At 41.6% G+C, this 19959-nt stretch overlaps 1 protein-coding gene across 1 annotated transcript in view; it reads right to left on the reverse strand.

Annotated features, from left to right (window-relative positions):
- Tapt1 (transmembrane anterior posterior transformation 1) overlaps nucleotides 1-19959 on the reverse strand; it is a 52054-nt gene that overhangs the window by 25883 nt on the left and 6212 nt on the right. The window contains exons 2-3 of the mRNA XM_028865848.2: nucleotides 17658-17788; nucleotides 4304-4422 (exon numbers count right to left, since the gene is read on the reverse strand). Coding sequence (XP_028721681.1) covers nucleotides 4304-4422; nucleotides 17658-17788 — 250 coding nt within the window. The remainder of the gene's footprint in view (nucleotides 1-4303; nucleotides 4423-17657; nucleotides 17789-19959) is intronic.

Here is a 19959-nt window from a genome sequence, read left to right on the forward strand (position 1 = left end):
AATCTAGTCAACTCATTTATCGCTGTATAACGTTCTGCAGAGCTTCCTTTACTAATAGCTGTCAGTTCTGGGCTCTAGATTTGACCATTTTCCTCTGCAATCTCATTCAACATTTAACTTAGTGTGACAAAATTCTAAAGCACAATATAATGAAAATTTTAGGAAGAGACAGTATTCCCACAGATACTCCATAAATTATACATAATATTTGGTATTTTTAACATATTTCAAACTTGGAATATGTTAAACTTAGAAAGATAGTATTTGATAAGCCCAGATAACTCACATAATGTATCCTAACCCAATTCTGTTTCTATGTTCAGTCATTGAAAACACAGATCATCCTAATCTCTAAACTGAAGCTATCTTACCCTATCTAGGAAAGGAGAAAATTTGCTTCTCATGACCCCAGATGCATCTCTCTCTCTCATTCAACATTGGGTAGCAGGGGTTAAGGCTGTTAATTCATCAGAAACAGATTCAACCAAGTCTTTCTAAGATCACTGAGAAGTGGTACAAACTTTCCACAGGAGCAGTGCAGCATCCTTTAAAAGCAGCACACCCCACCGTAGATTCACAATAACACCCCAACAACATCCCCCAGTGAACACAATTTTAACTGGTTGAGAGTTGGCAAAGCAGTCAAAAGGAAGGCTGAGTTACTGAACAGGCTACAAAATTTTCCTGGTTCTGACTCCTTGTAAAAGGCAATGCCTCTGTTCTCTCAATTGTTATCAGTGGCAACAAAAACCCAAACCTCAAACCAAAGCCCAAAACCACATCAAGATAGCAGAAGATCTAGGAATAGGCTCAAAGCAGAAACTCTGGGTCAGGGCATCCTTTGCTTTAAAGTCTCTCACAGATGCTGAGCAGAGAGAACTGCAGGCAGAGGAGGAGGAAGCACTCACTCAAGGTAGCGATGACAAAAGACATCGTCCTGCTATAGACTACTCTTGCCATGTCGGGATTTAATTAACAAACCCAGCGTTCTTCTACTTTTAGAAAAAAATTAACAAAGAGACTAGGAAGATATTTTTTGACAAAATATCGAAACGGAAGAGATAAGAATGATAACAGCTGTGAAAAAGCATCCAATCAACGTCTTTGTAGGTTTCCAGTCAGACTGAAGGAAAGAGCACTTTTTGTTTGCTGAAAAAGATGGAACATGAGACAGCTATAGGCAAAACAAATGAAATAATCTTTAACAGAAGCAGAGATATTGAAAGGGAGGCTACAAGATAGAAAAATTTGGCTATTTCTAAATAATTCTGTAAAAGTAAAATGTATTTGGGTATTCCAGGAATACTTGAAAGGTCATAGGCATAATATTAATGATAGTTTTGTTCAGAGTCACTTTGCACAGTATAATATGTTTTCAATTCCATGCTTTAAAAAAAAAAAAAAAAAACAACACATTGTTCTCACTGTTCCGAGAAAATAAACTGTGGCTCACACTACTCTAAACACACATTGCTTAACTCATATATAGAATATTGAAGGTACTAAGACATTTAAAGCAGTACTTCATATTTTCTGTGATCTTGCCTGCTCATATAGAAGTTTCAAGATGGTTGAAATTCTGCTACACAATTTTAACTGTATTCTTGTGTATTTTTTTATCATATAAATATTAGTGATAGCATGAAATGTAACTCTTCAGTTAACCTACACTGCAGACGGAGTATTAGAAATTGTTTATAATAGGCTGCCCCCTACAGTCCTCTTAGCTATAAAACCACGGAAAGAGAAAGTACTTTTTAAATGTGACTCAAGTTAATTTAGGCTGAAAAATGCTTCAAACTAAATTTTAAAACTATCATTATGTGCTAAAAAACTTATACTACTATAAAAAGGCTAACTATAGGAAGCACAAATCATTTATGTGAAACAAACTCGAGTAGATGATTTAAGAATTCCTATTTGCTATATCACCTCTTAATATTCAGAATGGAAAGGCTATACTAGATGCTACTTACATGTCCTGCTTACCCAGCTGCCAGAGAAACACAGAAATGACTTTGAGCAGAAAACAGTGTTAGATGCCTGAAGAACAAGATATGTCTTCAAATAAGATGAGTTTCACCCTCGAGAGACTCTTGAGAACACTGACAAGCCATTATCAGGCAGTGTACTTACGTCACCCATGTGCTACCCACATAGAAAGGGAGGAACCAATCCAGAAGAAAGAGTTGCTAGGTTTTAAACCCTTTTAATGTGTCACCCAAGTGTGCCAACAGCTGACCAGAACATGCCATGAGTAGAATATGAACCTGTTTAACACAGCTGATCAAGGAATAAATTAAGAAGTAATCTCACTCACAAAGTCTATGGGCAACCCCTGCAAGTTATTTTATGTCAGGTTGTTGCATTGTATTAATCTAATTTCCCTGTATCCACCCTCCTTATTATTCACCCACACATGAAGATTTGCAAATTGTTAGCATTTTATAGATTTTTTTTTTTTGGCTTCGGAAAAGGTAACTAATATGCTATGATCTCATCAAGCTCTCAATAGAGAAACCAGCAACTGAAGGTGAAGCTGTGAGCAGTAAAGACTGTGCTACAAAGGTCTTCAAAGGCTTACTAATGAGAATAAGCATCCTTGAAAACTCTCCTCCAAGTAAAAGGAAATACTTGATAGATCCTAAACTAGTGCTTAAACTCCTAAGACAATCTCATCTGGTTAACTTATGGCTAATAAAACATGTGACATAATTCATATCATTCTGGAAGATGAGAAAGATTATAGACACAAAATAATAACTTCTATAGCACTGAGGTAAGCTGAACTCTTTTTTTTTTTTTTTTTTTAAGATTTATTTATTTATTTATTATATATACAGTGTTCTGACTGCAGGCCAGAAGAGGGCACCAGATCTCATTATGGATGGTTGTGAGCCACCATGTGGTTGCTGGGAATTGAACTTAGGACCTCTGGAAGAGCAGTCAGTGCTCTTAACCTCTGAGCCATCTCTCAAGCCCCAGTAAGCTGAACTCTTAGAATGGTTTTATTCTCTGCAACCTTGCTAAGAGTAATTTTTATTCCTTTCACAACCTGATCATTATATTATTTCTATTTACATTAGAAGCATTTCTTCCTTATCAAAATGGATTAAGGATCATTTGAAAGGACTGGATTTATTATTATTATTAAGTATAGGCTCAATTTCTACTTCAAAAGAAACTTCTTTGTGACTTAGTCTTTTAAACAAAATTTACTATTTTGACTATGTACTAGTAATTTCTTAACTCAATTTCAGTGGTTAAACTATAATTCCAAGTATTATGTTTCATTAAACATTCACTATAATTAGATGGAGTTTCACAAATCATTGTCCATTTCAGCATTTTAAAATTTCAAACTGAAAGAGAATGTTTTTAAAGTTACAAAGGTGACACTTGGTAGACTCTGCTAAAGCTAAGCAGTGATTTGTAAAGGATGACTACCCAGTAGAGTGGAGGGCATGCTGCTCGACTGTCAAGAAGGAAAACTGTAAAACCAAACTTCCTACTCTCCTGAAGAAGACAAGCTCCCAAGCTTCGCACAGGCTCAACAGTCCACCTTTCTGTTTGGTGGAGCAGAAGTGAAAGAAACTGGCATTTACTCCTGGAGGCTGGAGGCAGGCCCTCTGCCGGCATGCTTTCTCTATCTCCAGGTTTCTGGGGGCAGGTACTGAGCTCTCAATATCCTCTTGGGACAGATAGGAAGCAAGCTTAGCGGAGGCAGGCACTCACCATTACCCACTAGCGATCCAAGTTGGTTTGGGCTGCCTTGTCTTTTTTTGGACTGCCTTGTCTTTCCTATCCAAGTGATGGCATCATAGAGTTCTCTACTGCCATCAACCCAAAGCCTGTGACTAAGGATTCAAAGGGCACTAACACAGTGATTCTCAGGTGAACTAGGGGAGGAAGCCTGCAGGAAGGGCTCCTTAGGGGATTCTGATAAGCCACCTCCCCAGATTAGAACCTGAACCTTCCTCCGATGAAGCCCAGGAGGCCTCATAACCCACATACGGGAGGGTTAAGAACATGGCCAGTCAGTCTCTACTTGCAGTCCTGTTTCTCTTCTGCTCACCCACACAGCCCTCCACCTTAGTGTCAGTTTACTGGCTAAAGCAGTTCTAGTTCAAAATCTCTGGAAAAGAAGACATATATAATATTATATAATATAAATTGAACAGATGAGCAGTGTTTAAAGACCTGTGAATGAAACTATATGAGTCATCTTTATTCTAACAACCCTACTAGTTCTAAAAGTAATGAAATTGTTTGCACACTAAAAATAGTAAAGAGCTAAACTTACCGTAGGCCATAGCAAGGCAGAGTGAAGAGCCTGAACAGCGCCAGGAAGACTCTTAAAGGAAGCAGGGTGAACACATACAGAAAGGCATCGAGGCACAGGAAGATTCCAAAAAACATGAGCTACATTGACAGAGGAGAGAAGAAAAAAAAAAAAAAAGAGAAATATTCTTTAGTTGTAGATACAAAATTCAAATGTTCAGGCTGTCTAAACTTTATGAAAAATTAATTCCTGATTATTTGGTTTAAGAAATAGCACAATGTTAGGCCCTAGTTGCCGGCCAGCAGGGAAAACAACTGCAGGAAGCAACCACCCCTCCCCCCACACCAAATCCCCCAGTGGACCCTGCAATCTATAAGTTCCACGCCCTGCCCATCTGCCTGTGACCCAAGTAACTTCCTGAGACACGGAAACCTGCCAGCTCTCACTGGACCAAGAGGTGGGTGACTCTTCTCCCGCCCAGAGAGTCCTGCCTCTAGGACCCAGGCCCTGGGACATCTTTCATGACTCTTCTCACAGTTTTCAGTTTACTGTCCACAGGAGCCAACTACTCAAAAGATGAGTTGCTCAGACTCAACTGATGTGACTTTCTGGTTCTTCTTAAAACATTAGAGAGATTAAAGTCATCGAGACAAGTTTCCTCCCTTTAACCTTATTCTTCCACGTCCAGTTCATCAGGAGACTGGATAGATACAGTTTTAATTTGAACAGTTTTTGTAAACTGGTTACTAAGTTTAGCATAATCTTGAATGCATGGACAGCTGCTATACTTGGAGGTCCTTATTCTGATTAACTGCAGAAAATAGTTACTAATTTTTTAACCTCTTCCCTGTTTCTTATGGATTTATACTTTCTATTTTCACCCATTAAATTTAGCAGGATACTTCCTAAGGGGAGGGTGAGGTCTTTCCGTAGCTTGAAGTAACTGGACCTAGTTTGCCAAACTCTGCTACTCCAACAGTGGTGACCTTCTGTATGCCTGACATACAAACATGGTCTGATGAATATGCTCTCACCACAATACTCTTCGTAACTTCAGACAATAAACTGTCCGGCCTGCATGCGTTATCTAAATTCACCCTGCTATAAGCAGACATTCCTCACAAAACCCATAGGAAAGTTCTAACTTCCAGGCATGGGGTCTTTACAGAGGTGATTCAAGTGAAAAGGTCATTAGGATAAGTCCTGATCCAACATGACTGCTACTCTGGAGATGCCAGCTGTGTGCCTTAGCCTTTAATGGCTGAGGTAGCTCTCCAGCCCAGAGCAGGAATTGGGACACAGAAACACAGAGAAATGACCATGTGAGGACCTTTGGAGAAGGTGGCTGCCCACAAGCCAAGGAGAAAGGCTTCAGGAGAAACTAACTCTGTTGACTCCTCATATCAGGCTTCCCCTTCTGCATCCCTGTTGCTTAAACTGTCCAATGGGAATACTTTGTTAAGGTAGTCTCAGCCAACAAATATATACATATTTAAATGAAAGTCTATATTTTATTAATTTTTGACAAAATCCAAATAAATACATTATCTATACTCTAGATTTCTTAATCTGAATATACAGCTTTCTTCAACAATCTAGACTCGTGAACAACAATGAAAGCACTATGTTAGCCTAAGTCATGTGGAAGTCTACAGTTTTAAGTCTTCCCTCCAGGTGAGTCACTCAGATGCCATTATTGGTATAAAGTGCTGGTTTTCATTCATGTTTTCGAGTTATGCAAAGGAGTACTACCGACTAAGTAGTGGTCCTTGTTTATGACTCTCCTGCCCTTGAGAAGTCTTTGCTATCTGCAGATTCCAAGACGAATCTTGGGTATGTCTACACAAGAACACAAAGCACTAAGGAGTGTGTGTCTGTCTCATGAGCTCATGCTGAAATGAAGATGATATTCCTTCAGCCAACAGCCCTGAAACTGTGAATGTAGGCATGTAACATGCCCAGCCCAGTGGGCACAAAAACACCAGGAAGCAGAATGTGACTTTTAACTATCAGCAAGGGTAGCAGTCATGTTGGTGCAGGCCTAACACAGCTGCGTCTGCAGGAGCAGGAAAGGTCCAAGGGCCAAACCACCTTGGAGAGGTTTAGAAAAAGCTCTTAAATAACTTGTGAGGAGATGAGCATGTGCCACACATACAACATGAATTGGGCAGAAGACATGGCCTGGCATAGGGAGTAGGAAGAAAGCCTTCAGGGCCATGAGTTGCCAGCAGGAGCACAGAGGTGGACAGTAAAGAGGAGGAGGAGGAGGAGGAGGAGGAGGAGGAGGAGGAGGAGGAGGAGGAGGAGGAGGAGAAGAAAACTCCTTTAGCAGCTCAGCAGATTTTGTGTTAGTACCATCTATGGTGCATAGCCGTAGCAAAAGTCCAAAGGCCTGCCTTTCACATTGCCAAGTCTGTGCCTTAAACCAAGTGGTTGGACAATATCCTTCTGACACTGTGTAGGCCCTATATCTGGACCACTGGAGCTGGCAAAAGATCTCATCACAAAGATAGAGGAGCGCATGTGGCTGCAATTTAAAGCATTTCAGCTGAGGATAAATGTTCACAAATGTGAGAATACAAAATGCAAAGGAAAAGCAACACAAAGCCCTTCAGTTTGGAAAGGCAGAAATAGAACAGTCCTTACCACTCTGGCATTACATTTTTTCCTACCCAGCATTCTTCTACATTCCTTACAAATGTAAAGAAACTAGAGAGATGAGTGGGGCTGAGCTTAGCCCTGGTCAGGACATAATCTGTCCCTCATCCACTTCATGGACACAGTGACTCAGGCTGCTCTGGTCTCCTGCCAGTGCCTGCAGTGTTCCAGGCAAGCGGTAGGTGTTCAGCACTTGAGGTTCCTCTCAGTTCCTGAGGAAACGATCACCTCTGCTTGACATATTCGGAAGCCATGGATGTGAAGGCTGAATGCTGGCCCAAGGATGTGCATCAGCAAGGGAACTAGCAAGCCTGTCTAGTCAGACCAAAGTCCTGTTCTTGTTGCTTCAAGCAATTCAAGTAGAGTTTCCACTATTTTTACTAGTCTTATAGGTTAGGTTGGGTTTTCTTTTGGCTAACTTACCTTGCAATCTGTTTACTATCTTTAAAAAACACAAGAATTTAATGAATCTCATATTGTGACTGGCTGCTAGCTTTAAAATATGTTATAAATAAAAAGCTTTGAGAACACATCAACATAAATAATATGTACTTTCAAATCTTAGTGTGGTATCTTGGGAAGGCAGGTAATTTTTATTTCCTTTTTATTTAGACTAACTATAATTACTTAGCCATTCATAAATAACTGAATGAATTTCTTCTCCACATACAAGGCATGACTGTAAAGTAATGAATGACACCAGTGACATGTGCAGCTGTTTTTCGGAGCTGTATCTCCTGCCTTCCCTGAACAATTCATCCAAATTTCAAAACAAATGCAATCCTGTGACCACCACAAAACCAGGTGATTTTTTTTTCCTTGTTCTTTTGAGACAGGGTTTCCTCTGTGTATCCCTGGCTGTCCTGTCCTGGAACTTAAAGAAATCCGGCTGCCTCTGCCTCCAAAGTGAAGGGATTAAAGGTGCCAGGCCTCCAGCAGTGGTTCTGAATATGCCTTTAGGTCACAGTCTGTCAGAACAGTGGATTGTCACAGGATGTCCATCAAATTCTTGATCCTTGTCACTTTCTTCCCATGTTTCCTTCTTCAGCCCTGCTGCTGCTGTCCATCTTCACCTTGCCCATCTTAAAGAATGGGGATGCTTACTTTACCCAGGTCTCACCTTTACAGCAAAGATGTCATCTGCTTGCACTTGCTTTATAAGATAAAAAAGAAACTAAAAATACTGCAGAAAAAAGAACCCCTAAAGCAAAGTCTAAGGACAATACATAAGGAGAACACATAAAGGAGTTTGGGGCTTTTAATTCTTTGTATTCAGTTGCTCACATTTTTCCCCAGAAAGAAAGAGACAAAGGTGACATAGTTCTTAGGTGAACACCTTCCCTGGGCCAGGTCACTCCTTAGTTTATCCCTTCATCCTTCCTTAATCAAACACTGTAGAGCTTTGCTGAGGCAGAGATTTTGACGACTGAATCAAGTACATGCTCACAGCCAGGCACAGTGGTGCACACCTACAGCCAGCACTCAGGAGAGTGAGTGAGGAAGGAGGCACAAGACCAGCCGGTGCTACATGTTGAATTCCAAGCCAGCTTGGGCTACATACAAGGTCATGTCTTAAAAACAAAACAGCACCAAAAGACAAAAACACCGAAATACTTCCCCCAGCAAACAAAACAAAAAACAAGCAAATAATAAACAAACAAAATAAAAATGTGTTTATTGCTTTAAGAAGGTCAAAGTTGGGGCTGAAGAGATGGCTCAGCTGTTAAGAGCACAGGCTCCTCTTTCAGAGGAATAGGGTTCCATTCCCAGTACCCACATAAATGCTCACAACCGTCTGTAATTCCAGTTCCAGGTTATGACACCCTCTTTTAGTCTCTACGGGCACCAGGTATGCAAGTAGTACACAGACATATATCCAGTCAAAGCACCTCTACATGTAAAATAAAACTGAAACATGTTCTCAATGAGTCCAAGAACCACTCATCGATGTTGACTCAGTGTCAAACTCAGCCTGTGAAGGTAGGCAAGTTAAAGTCTGGCTCCTTCTGGAGCAGACACTGCAGGCATGGAGGCAGTGGGCCGCCGCTGAGAGCAGTGCTGGAGCACAGGGAAGTTCTTCTTACAGAGGTAAATTACAAGTCACAAACTGCAGACACTCCATTTTCAAATAAGCTCTTCCATTTTATTCTTAGAGCCCAGATTGATCAACTGCGGGTTTAAAAATAAAAAACTTCAAAAGCAATTGTGGGCTTAATTAGTGAGCTGGCCCCTGCAATTCCTTGAGTGAAAGCAGTCAAAGGACAGGAGGGTTTGCTGGTCCGACTCTAGAGATCTTGTCCATCAGGCCCACTCTCCAGGTGGAGCCCTGTCTCGCCACCTCTGCAGGCAGGCTACAGCACCAACTCTGCAGTGACACTAAGGACACATTCTTGAGCAGTAGGGGCATGGCAAAGATGTTGGTCAGTCTGCAGGAAACTGCACCATGGTCTACGCTCAAACTCACTGCGGAAGTCCTAGTCTCCTATACTAGAAAAAGATTCATTGTAGCCTTTGAACACTAATATTCTATGTTGAGGACATTATAGAGAGGTAATGTTCCTTTAACACTGTTGGGCAATACATATTAAACATTAAATGTGAAAAGTTCTACAGCTGCTCTTAAGCATTTACACAGAACCTACTAACGTTACTCTTAGCCATTTGACAAATACTTGTCTCAAAACAACAAAAGCATAGCTTCTACCCCTCCCTTAATGTCATTTGAAATTTCAAAATAAATAAAACTATGGCTAGGAAGAAGCAAAACCAGTTGTGGAATGTATTTTTTCAGAGCTCATGTGAATTCTGAGCACTGTCTCCTCTACTGAGGCCAGCAAACATCATCTACTATGTCAATGAGTTGAAGTCTGGAGTGCTAGCTGGAGAAGAGGGTAAAGAGCCTGGAAAAGCTCCCTCTCTAGCCCCAAATGCCACTTTTTATAAAAATATGGACCTACACTTGGGGTAAAGAAGTCCTTGGGAGAGAGACTCCACCGGGTGTTAATGGAATACAGCAATGGTCAACAGCATAGTGAGAGAGACCAGAAAACTTCAGGACCACTCATTAGGCATATCCTTTCTACAAAATAAGTACTAAAGTAACTATTTTGGAAACGCCGGGGAAGAATCAGGTTTGTGTGGCGTTTGTGTTGGAAGTGGTGGGGGCATTGAGTCATAAGCACAAGACAGTCAGGAAAGCTTTTCACAGAGGGGGCAACTCAGAGACTAGACCTTGCCAGGCAGAGGCAAGAGGACCAGAATTCCACACACCAAAAAATGTGCTTCATGCAATGTGGGGTGTAGGCTGTGGGTGCAGTTATATAAGAGGGATAATACTATCTTCAGTTAATAGCTAAGGAGCTCAACTTCTTATCCAGAAGTTCTCAAAAAACTCACATGCAGGGATCTGACTTTGAAAGCAATTACTACACATTTAAGGACATCTCCAGAGTAAGTAATTTGCATGTCCCTAAGAAGTCTATACTCAGACGGTCAACAAAAGGACTGCTGAGTCAGGTTCTTATGTGATGGGCAAGTTTATATACACATCTGTAACTCCAGGAAGCAACAGAATCTCAATCAATGCATCACAGTCATCATAATCTACATCTGGTACACACTTAACAGTAGACATATTTCATACAAGGTAAATAAACTGAAGATTTTGCACAATGAATGACCCTACTATTTTCTGGCCTCTCTTATTTGATGGTATGTCCTAGGCACTCCACTTATGCTAACTTGGTTAGAATCTTCACAATACACAAGGCAGAATTACTACTTATTACTGTTAATGGGACAGACTGCTGAGAGGCTGGCCAGATGCAGGACAGTGAGAGTGACCTTAAAGCTGCAATAGGATGAAAGGTACCCAAATACTTGAGGCCTTCACAGCTCCTGCAGAAGGCAGCTGACACAAGATGACAATGCATCCTTTAGGCTCAGATCTACTTTCAGGAAGAGATCAGCCTTGTTACGCTGGCAGTAAGTAGTCAAGGCAGTCGAATTAAGACGGCCTGAATAAGGGACCAAAATGGCATCATGTAAGGTGTCCAAAGCCAACAAGACAAAAAGAAGTTCCTGACCAATAGCCCATAAGTTGTAAGTTTACAAGCAGTCATCTTTTAATTTGCTGGATGGTCTTATGTGCCCAGCAGGTAACAGCAACTTCACAATGAGGTAGCTGGGAATTCACTGGCTGCTGTCCCATCATATCAAGCCTGATTTCTGAGGGGGCTGGTGGTGTTGTCATCATTGTCTCAGGCAGGGATGATACACCCTGGAAAGAAGAGGAGGGAGGCCTGCCAAAATGCCGAGGTCCAGTCAGCCTATACTAGCCTTCCATCTTCCCAATAGCTCCATAAATGGGGATCTGGGCAAGAGTGTGTCCCAGACAAAGAAAGGCTGCATCCCAACATGGATTTAGAAGGATGTTTCTATAAATGCATTATCATGGAATGAGAAACCAAGAGGATGACCAAGAAGTAACTGACACAAACAGGGGTCTGAGAAAGGAGTATATCAGTTTGACAATGAAATTGAGAGCTGTTTCACTAAAATAAAGTGAACCGATAGCTACTACTAAGTTTTCTTTATATATATATATATATATATATATATATATATATATATATATATATATCTTATGATGAAACAAAAACAGCTTTACATGATGTCAAATTAAGTTTATTACTATGAAATGAACTTTTGAATTATTCTGTTAAATGTTAACCTTGCTTACTCTCAAAAAAGTGCAAGAATTATGTTGTTCTCCTAATAGATATTGAAATCTTCTCTTGCTCGGAATTTTTCTGTTACCATCTATTTTCCCTGTTTTTCAGAAGCAAACTCATTAAAGGGTCTGTGGCATTTCAAATGAGAATGGCCCCTTAGGCTCATGTATTTGAATGCTTGGTCCCTAGTTGGTGGAACTGTTTGGGGAAGGATTAGGAGGTGTGGCCTTATTGGAGGAGGTGGAGTCACTGGGTTTGAGATCTGAAGTTTCAAAAGTCCACAACCAGGTTCAGTCTCTGTCTCTGCTTTGAACTTGCAAGTAATATATAAGATCTCAGATACTGCTCTAGCACTATACCTGCCCACCTGCTGCCATGCTCCCCACCATGAAGGTCATGGACTAACCCTCTGAAAGCGTAAACAAGGCCCCAACAAAATGCTTTCTTTTATAAGTTGCCTTGGTAATGGTATCTTTTCAAAGCAGTAGAAAAGTAACTAAGACAGGTTCATATACTATTAGGCCTCCTGAGATGACTCTGTCCATCTTCTCATCTTAGAAGAAGAAAGTAAAGTCCTAAGGAGACTCAGAGGAGCAGGCAGCTGATGGTGGATCACATGCTTCTGGTGTTCTGGGAACCCATCTCCCTTCTTGTTAACAGTCCATGGTAAGTAATAACACAACTCCACGTCTCTCATGGATGAATATGAAAGGTCTACAACAGTTTCATGTGTTGACCATTTGGTTCCCAGGTGATGCTACTATTTTGGGAGACCCTGAGACCCTGGAAGATGGAGTCTAGAGAGGAGGTAGGTTATGGAAGGTTTATCCTTAAATAAAGCTGTATTCTATCTTGGACACCTTTCTGTTCTCTCTCTCAGCTTCCTGTTCGCCCCTGACACCCACTCCCATCACTAGGTTCTGCCTCACCAGTAGCTGAGAAGCAACAGAGTCAAGATCTATGTACTTGCACTTCTGAAATATTATAAACCAAGTAAATTTTGTCTTCCCTTAGTTGTTTATGTCAGTGTGAAAATCTGACCAACATACATAAATATCATTATTTTTAACCTTTAACCTGATAAATTTAAGGCTCATAAAAGTTTGTGATATTCGGTAGAGGCAGGAAAATCTCAACTTGGAGGTGGGTCTAGGCTATACATTTAGTGAGATCTGTTCTCAGATGACAAAAACAGGACCGGGTGGTTCAGTGGTAGGGCACTTGCCTCATCACACTTCCCTCTGCTTAATCCTTGGTGCAACAAAATAAATAAATAATAATGAATAAATAAGTGATTCCTTAAAATCGGTAGCTGCGTTTAAGACTAAACAGTGGGGCCTAGCTTGCATTAAGATGTATTTAAAAACTGTAATGTACAAAGTATAGTAACTGTGAAATAAATGACTACCCAAAGCATGCATTTACAAGGTAAAAATATACTTTCATTTTAGTTTAAATTTTCATAACAGGTAAGGTTCATAAACACGTAATTTTTGTAAAGGTTTCACAATAATAATTATTGTAAGTTATATCTGATATATGTCCAACATGAAGGACAAATGATAAGAGGTAGATAAATCAATTGTAGATAATGGTATATAGAAAGATATGTAATTAAGGAAGGGTTGTGAGCTTTCTATGCTCACTTCCAGTCCACACCGACTGTTGCTGCCCTAGTTTTTCAGAAGCAGAGCTCCGAGGCTAACTCAGTAACTGTTCTTAATCCTTTCCTCTGTTGCTAAAACCCAACATTCTTCATCCTAGTCCCCCATACAGTTGGGGGTGGCCATGTGCTTTTAGCCAACAAGGCACAAGTGGAATGTTGAGAGTACAGGGAAAGCTTCAGTTCTCTAGGAAGGGCATCAAAAGGTGGCAGGCAGTACCAGCCCTTCTTTTTTCTTTTCTGATCATAATGCAGATTTAATAACTTGTTGTTGTCAACTTTCTATTTAAAGTCAAGAAGCAGGAAGATCAAAAGCTAAGTAACGAAGCAGTGGCAGGTCACTAGCCTGCTGGACCCACTGAGACCTCCTCCAACTACATTTGCACAAAGGAAAGGAGAGAAAGTGTGTCGAGTAAGTCTCTACTAGCCTGACTTTCTGTTACACAGCTACAGAGCTCCTAAATACATCTTGGTAGTTTCCTCCTGAAGCTATATTCTAAACTCTAAGGCAAACTCTAGATGAAGCCTGTCTTCTAGTTCTTGGTGGCTCCTTGTTCACACCCATGTGCCCATCTCTGCCTCTTTCCAGCACCTTCACACATACCACCTGGTGCGTGCACACATACCCAGTGATGCTTGTTCAAAATCTACCTCTTTCTCTTCCTAGCTTTGCCACACAAATTTCCTCCCTAGGCCCTACCTCAGTCTTCTGCAGCTCACCTTCTATGCAAACTTTCCCTTCTTGAAATTCTTGAAAGCAGCATTTTACTATACAGCTTAACGGCACTTACCATTCTATATCTTCAATTATAATTACTTCTGTATACAATATTTCTCACCATGCTAAAATATGAATTTTATATTTATCTATTTACTTTCATGCTACAAATGCCTAGGATATACTATAAGTATCTAAGAGAGAACAAATTAATCAATAAGTATGTGGTCTTTATCTCCTTAAATTAGCATATAAATTGGTCAGGGAATTTTAGAAAATGCTATGATGGGCAGTTCTTTTGTAATTTCATTTTTTGCCAAATTATTTATTACAATTTTAGGTTCAAACAAACAACAAAATTGGCCCTTGGACAGATGTGACACACACACACAGCAAATCATTCCCTAGCACTTGCTCCTACCAAAATACGGGTGCAGGAACTCAGTTTGGACGTCAGCACAGGAACTGCCGTATAGGGCAGAAGACAAAGGACTCTGTCCTCAACTAGTCTCCAGTTGCATGAAAAGCTGTGAACTATGAACCAGCTACAGGCCATGTTACCTAATGTGACTGTCTGGTAAATCCTTCATGAACAAGATCAGGTTTACCCCAAGAGAGCCTGGCTAAAAGGAAAGCAGGAATATCCGGCTTTCCCTAGGTTCTCTTTCTATCTGTGGTTAGCAATCTGAGAAAGGCTGACAGACAATCATTCTTGCATGGTTGGAAAGTCATGTTTAATGAAAGCAAAGCAGGAGATAAAGAAGGGTCCCAGGGGTGCCTTGGAACCAGGGCTCTCCCAAGCACCCCCTGCTGTGTCCTGAAAGCTCAGGACTGAAACCTGTGGATGAAGAAATTCATCTTGTTCCACAGCAGGGCACTCCTTGAAAGGACTGGTAAAAAAAATTGAAAACACTTCTATAAGGTTCAATATGTCACTGATTCAGAAGCAGGAAAGCCAGGCACAGGAAGGTGAGGGAATACCCCAGGAGTCACAACTAGAAGCTGTGGGGCTGGGATCTGAAGCCAGTGTGGCAGCCTGGCTGGAGAGCCACTGCACTATTCTGCCTCTTGCTTTTTCTCATAGAGAATGTCAGTCTCCTCAGTTTTATGGGACACAGAATGACATTCCCAAAGTAGACCAGAAGCACTCAGGAGCAGACCTCAGAAGAGACCCAAAGCTGGGCAGGACTGGGAGGCTTGGGTTAAAAAAGAAAGAAAGAAAGAAACAGAGAGAGTGACAGAGACAGACAGACAGACAGAGAAAAAGAAATTCATCCCCACCCAGACCAAGAAGTACTCTAAAATGTCTGGACCTTGTCCCAGGGGGAGAAGGTTGAAAAGGAGTGTTAATGAAAAGTTGGAAGCACTGTTTCAAACAGAGGATGTCAAGTGTAAAGTTGTTCATCTGTTGACATATCATGCAGTTTCTGGGATTATTTTGTTCCACATTAGTTCACAGGTTTGGTAAAAGATACTGAGCTGATTTCCCTTGGCCTTAAAGTATGAACAGTAATGTTTTATACTCCTTGCAGACTTCAGAGAAACATAGAGCTCTCTAATTGCAAAGTATCTCTTCCAGATGTGATTTGAAAAACACAGCATTTACCAAGAAAATGGCCAACAAGGTATTATATGTTGGTACAGACAATGTTAACTAAAAGGGAGGAAATCATTTAGATTAACCTGAATGCCAAACAGTCTCCCAGGCTTTAAGTGAGGTCCCATTTTCATATCAGCAATCAAGGAGACGTGTACTCAACTGAAAAATATGACCCTCTACTGAAGCATTCTTCATATTCCCAAAAGACCTACAGCCAGCTGTCCTGTTCGTGGAAGGCAAAACCACTGAGAAATGAATGGTAATTCAAGTATGGGATATTATACGTTTAACCTTCATACAAATAAATGCAGTTTTATGAACAATACTAACTCCTGGTACAGATTCTTTCTTTAAAAAGGCATTTACTTAACCCAACAGTAGTCTCACAGTGAACCCTAGTTTAAGATACTTGCTTGTATTAAGTCTTATCTATTCTGGCAAATTTTATTAGGGTACATGATACATCACCACATGCGGGCATTTCCTCACCATGAGACATGACATATGCTTGCTATGAAGGAAAATGATGTGTACACTGTGCTTGCTCTGATGAAGTAAAGAATTAATGGATGCTATAACAAAGGGATCAGAGACATAGGGCCCCACTGTAAGGAAGACCGTGGATGCATTTATGAAGTTTGCCTGTGTTTGCAGATAAATCCCTCCTAGTTTTTTCCAGAGAGAAACTGTGTCTGGGACTGCTCACTGAGAGAAAAACTTTCCCCACACAGAGGGCTAAGGCTAGATGTGTTGGTCCTATCCCAGACAAACTAGATGTCAGCAGATTGCCTTCCTCTGCACTGTGCACTGTGTCCAAACACTTCTAGCCCACGGTTTATCACTGGAAAAGAGAAATAGTGAGGTCTAAAAGACAACCAACAGAAGAACTGGTTTCATGTTCTACTTTCTTCTGTCTCACCTTGCCAGCCCCAGACACAATTCTAGCCGAATCCCCAAACAGAAAATGCAGCTACTCTGGTGCTGAGGAAGATGCTGCAGAGTCCTCCCACTGCCCCTCATCCATCAGTCTCTCAGGCTCCTCCATGGGATCCTTCATCCTCCTTAGAAAGACAACAATGTGTTGATCACTAGGCATGCACAGGGCCACTGCCTCCTCCTCAGCAGTCTTCTAAATCTCATCCCAGGAGTGACTCCCTCAAACCTCAGCAGGCAGCACGCTACCAAGAGCCTATACAAAGTAGAGCTGCTGAAACTGGCTGTCTACACTTGCTTCTTCTCCTCAGGCACAGTGGCTGGCTGGTGGCTTCCCACTGCCTGCCACACCTCTTACTTCACAGTGCACCGAGTGAGCAAGCTGGGAAGCACAGTTCTGAGGAAGCAGCTAGGCCCGACAAGCCTTCTGTTACTATAAAAATCCATGAATTAGCTCATACATCTTTCCTTGTAATAAGATCTAGAATCTCTCAGGACTCCTAACGCCAGCAGCATTAGAGGAAAAGGGATTTCCTGTCCTCTGACTGCCCCTGCAACACGCTACTGAAGACTTAGTGCTGTTTTTCTCTATCTCTTTAGCAGGACGCTTTCTGTGACAAGGCTAAACAAGTCATCTTTTTCCTTTGAAGGTCTGTCACTTCTGTGTTCAAACATGTGGCTAGTCTAAGAAATTGGAACCTCAGAGAAGGCTGAAATCAAATACCTTAAGTGGGAAAAAAAGAAAGCGCTATTCTAGAAACACACAACTGAAGGGAGCTGAAGAAGAGCTCAGAGAAAGAGAGTAAATCCTGGGATAAAGCTGCTTGGACAAGGTGAAAATATGGGAAGTTTAGTAACTAGCAAAATGAAGGTGTGGAGAGATTCAGTGATGTTCCCCTCATACTAAAACCGGCTTCATAAGCTGCTCTCTACAAGCAATCCTATATCCCCAAACACGTTCAATTACTTACCATATTACTTCCAATATTTTAAAAACTCAACAGAAGCTCTTCACAATTTTTTTTTCATAATTAAAACTTTCAAATGATGTTTGGAAATGAAAAAAGTACCTTTTCCAATTCTCTTGGTATTCGCATACAAGTGTACACTCTTTCTCTTCGCTCTGTATACTTGGCCTCGTTATGTTCGAGGAAGTACCCTCTTGTTAGTTCAGCACTGAGGAACCTCAATAATGAAAGTTCTACAGAAAAAAGAAAATGACACAAAACAAAAAGAACAGTGTTTATCAAGGAACTCACAGGTGAGCTGGGGCCATAGGTAATACACATAAAACAAAAGGAGAATGCTACAGTCGATAGGTCTGTGCCTAGAAGAGGGACACCCAAATGACTGGAGGGTGCTGTTGGGGAATGATTGCTATTGCAGAAACTGGAAATGCCAGAGGAGTGTGGAAGGGATGGTTCCTGAGAGCCAGAAGTCAGAACATCTCTCCAACCGGTCCTGGCTCTCATGGTGCCACAGGCCTGGATGCCAGAGACACAGAAGAAAGAGTAGCATTCCAGTAGCCCAGAGCCCCGGATGACACTGCTATCAGCCCATCACTATGCCAGGGCAGCCATGCAGACCCAGGTCAGCTGTCTCCTGCTCAGGTGAGCCCCGAGATCATGCAGAAGTGGGTCAACAGCAGCACTCCTCTCCATGAAGGCTATTGAAAACTTCCCACTGCCTTGAAGTCAATAGCTACACAATGCAGAACCTTCCTTTCCTAGGGTTGGCCGCCTTGTCCATGTTTCCTTTGCTCCTCCAACATACATTCATCTAGTTTATATCAGTAGAGGAAGGCAAGGTCAAAGTAGCTGAAATATGTTCCGCTCTGCTGGATTTCAGGTAAGCAGTTGAGGTGGAGATGCCTGACCCCATTCTTTCTGGTATGCCATGCTTCCCATGGCACCTCAACAATCTCTCCAAACCCTTTACCTGACCATCACTGTCTCACTCTACAGGAGGCCAAACTTTCTTCCAGGATAGGAAAAGTTTTCAAATCATCTCTGAGCCTACTCTTCGATCTAACAGATGTAGTACTGAAGCACTAGCAAGTGGGGACAGTCAAATGAGTCTCAAAAGACCCTGCAGAGACAGAAGCAGGCCTAGCTGAGGGTCCGAACAGTACGCCTTAAAGAGTTTACTCCTGTCAGCACTGCAACCAATCCCTAGCTCCAGGAGTTCCACATCACGTGCCTGGCTTGTTTGTTTAAGTGGTATGTTCTATGTAAGTACACACACACACACACACACACACACACACCTCTAAACATAAAACTAATAATGTATTTGCAGAATTGGTGATACACTGAGAAGTATCTGGGCTTGAAATGGGGGAGGTTAAGCGTTCATGGGAAGAAATGCCACCATTTCCCCATAGCTGCTTGGTACAGGGCAGGCAGGGTCACTGTGCATCCCAGGCATGCTGCTTTCCTTTCTCGGGGTATTGCAGTTAAGTCATAGGGTGAAGTAGATGCGAGATACAATCTTTCTGCTTATATTAACAGATGCTCTGACTTTAAGGCACCATATAACCTCATTCGTAGAGGATAATTATGGACTAGAAACTTTCTAGGACTATAGAAAAATCTTAAGAGAAAAAAAAAGCCCTATGTGGTGCTATACAAGAGAAATGCTAACACTGTAAGGCTATGCTTATACCGAGTTCAGTGCCAACTTTGGTACTTTCCATCTTGTCTTATTTAACACTGAATTACTTAAGATGACCTATATAAACACAAAAGTAGGATTGATCCAAATGCCCAACATTGGTGGAACTTAATAAATATCAATGATACACTTTTAAAAGACAATCAACTCAGAAGTGGAAAGATAAGAATACAAGTCCCCAGAAGAGAAGAGCTGCTGGGTGCTAGGGCTGGCACCATTCTGAGTTGGCAGGGAGTGGGCAGGGAGCAAAGGCTCTCCAGCCTCAGCTGTGGTCCTCAGTGATCATAATTATAAATGACAGCCCAACGGGCCTGGGCCTAACCCCTGAGAGCAGTGCCAAGGTCCCATCACAGGGATGGGAGGCTTCCTGTCTCCAATAAGAGACAGAAGCTGGGCATACCAAGAGTCTGTCATCTGTGTGAAAGAGACACACAGACAGGTCATTATACTCTATCTTTTAAAGGGGCAAACTAACAAAGAGGGTTGGATATACCTGTTTATTGGGGAAATTCTCTGCCAGAGTGGTGTCTTCCTTAGTGACTGCAGAGGTTAGTTTTTGACATATTCAGTGTTTTGTTGTGGTCCATAAAAAGAGTGTGGCGTCAGCTGGAGAAGGGCTTCAGCACCAGCTCTCCCACCTTTGAGGCCCATGACAGTCAAGTCTCAGGTCTCAAGTTCTCAAATGAGAAAACAGCCTAC

The sequence above is a fragment of the Peromyscus leucopus genome, chromosome 10 (genome assembly GCF_004664715.2).
Source record: "Peromyscus leucopus breed LL Stock chromosome 10, UCI_PerLeu_2.1, whole genome shotgun sequence".
In the NCBI taxonomy this organism is placed as follows: Eukaryota; Metazoa; Chordata; class Mammalia; order Rodentia; family Cricetidae; genus Peromyscus; species Peromyscus leucopus.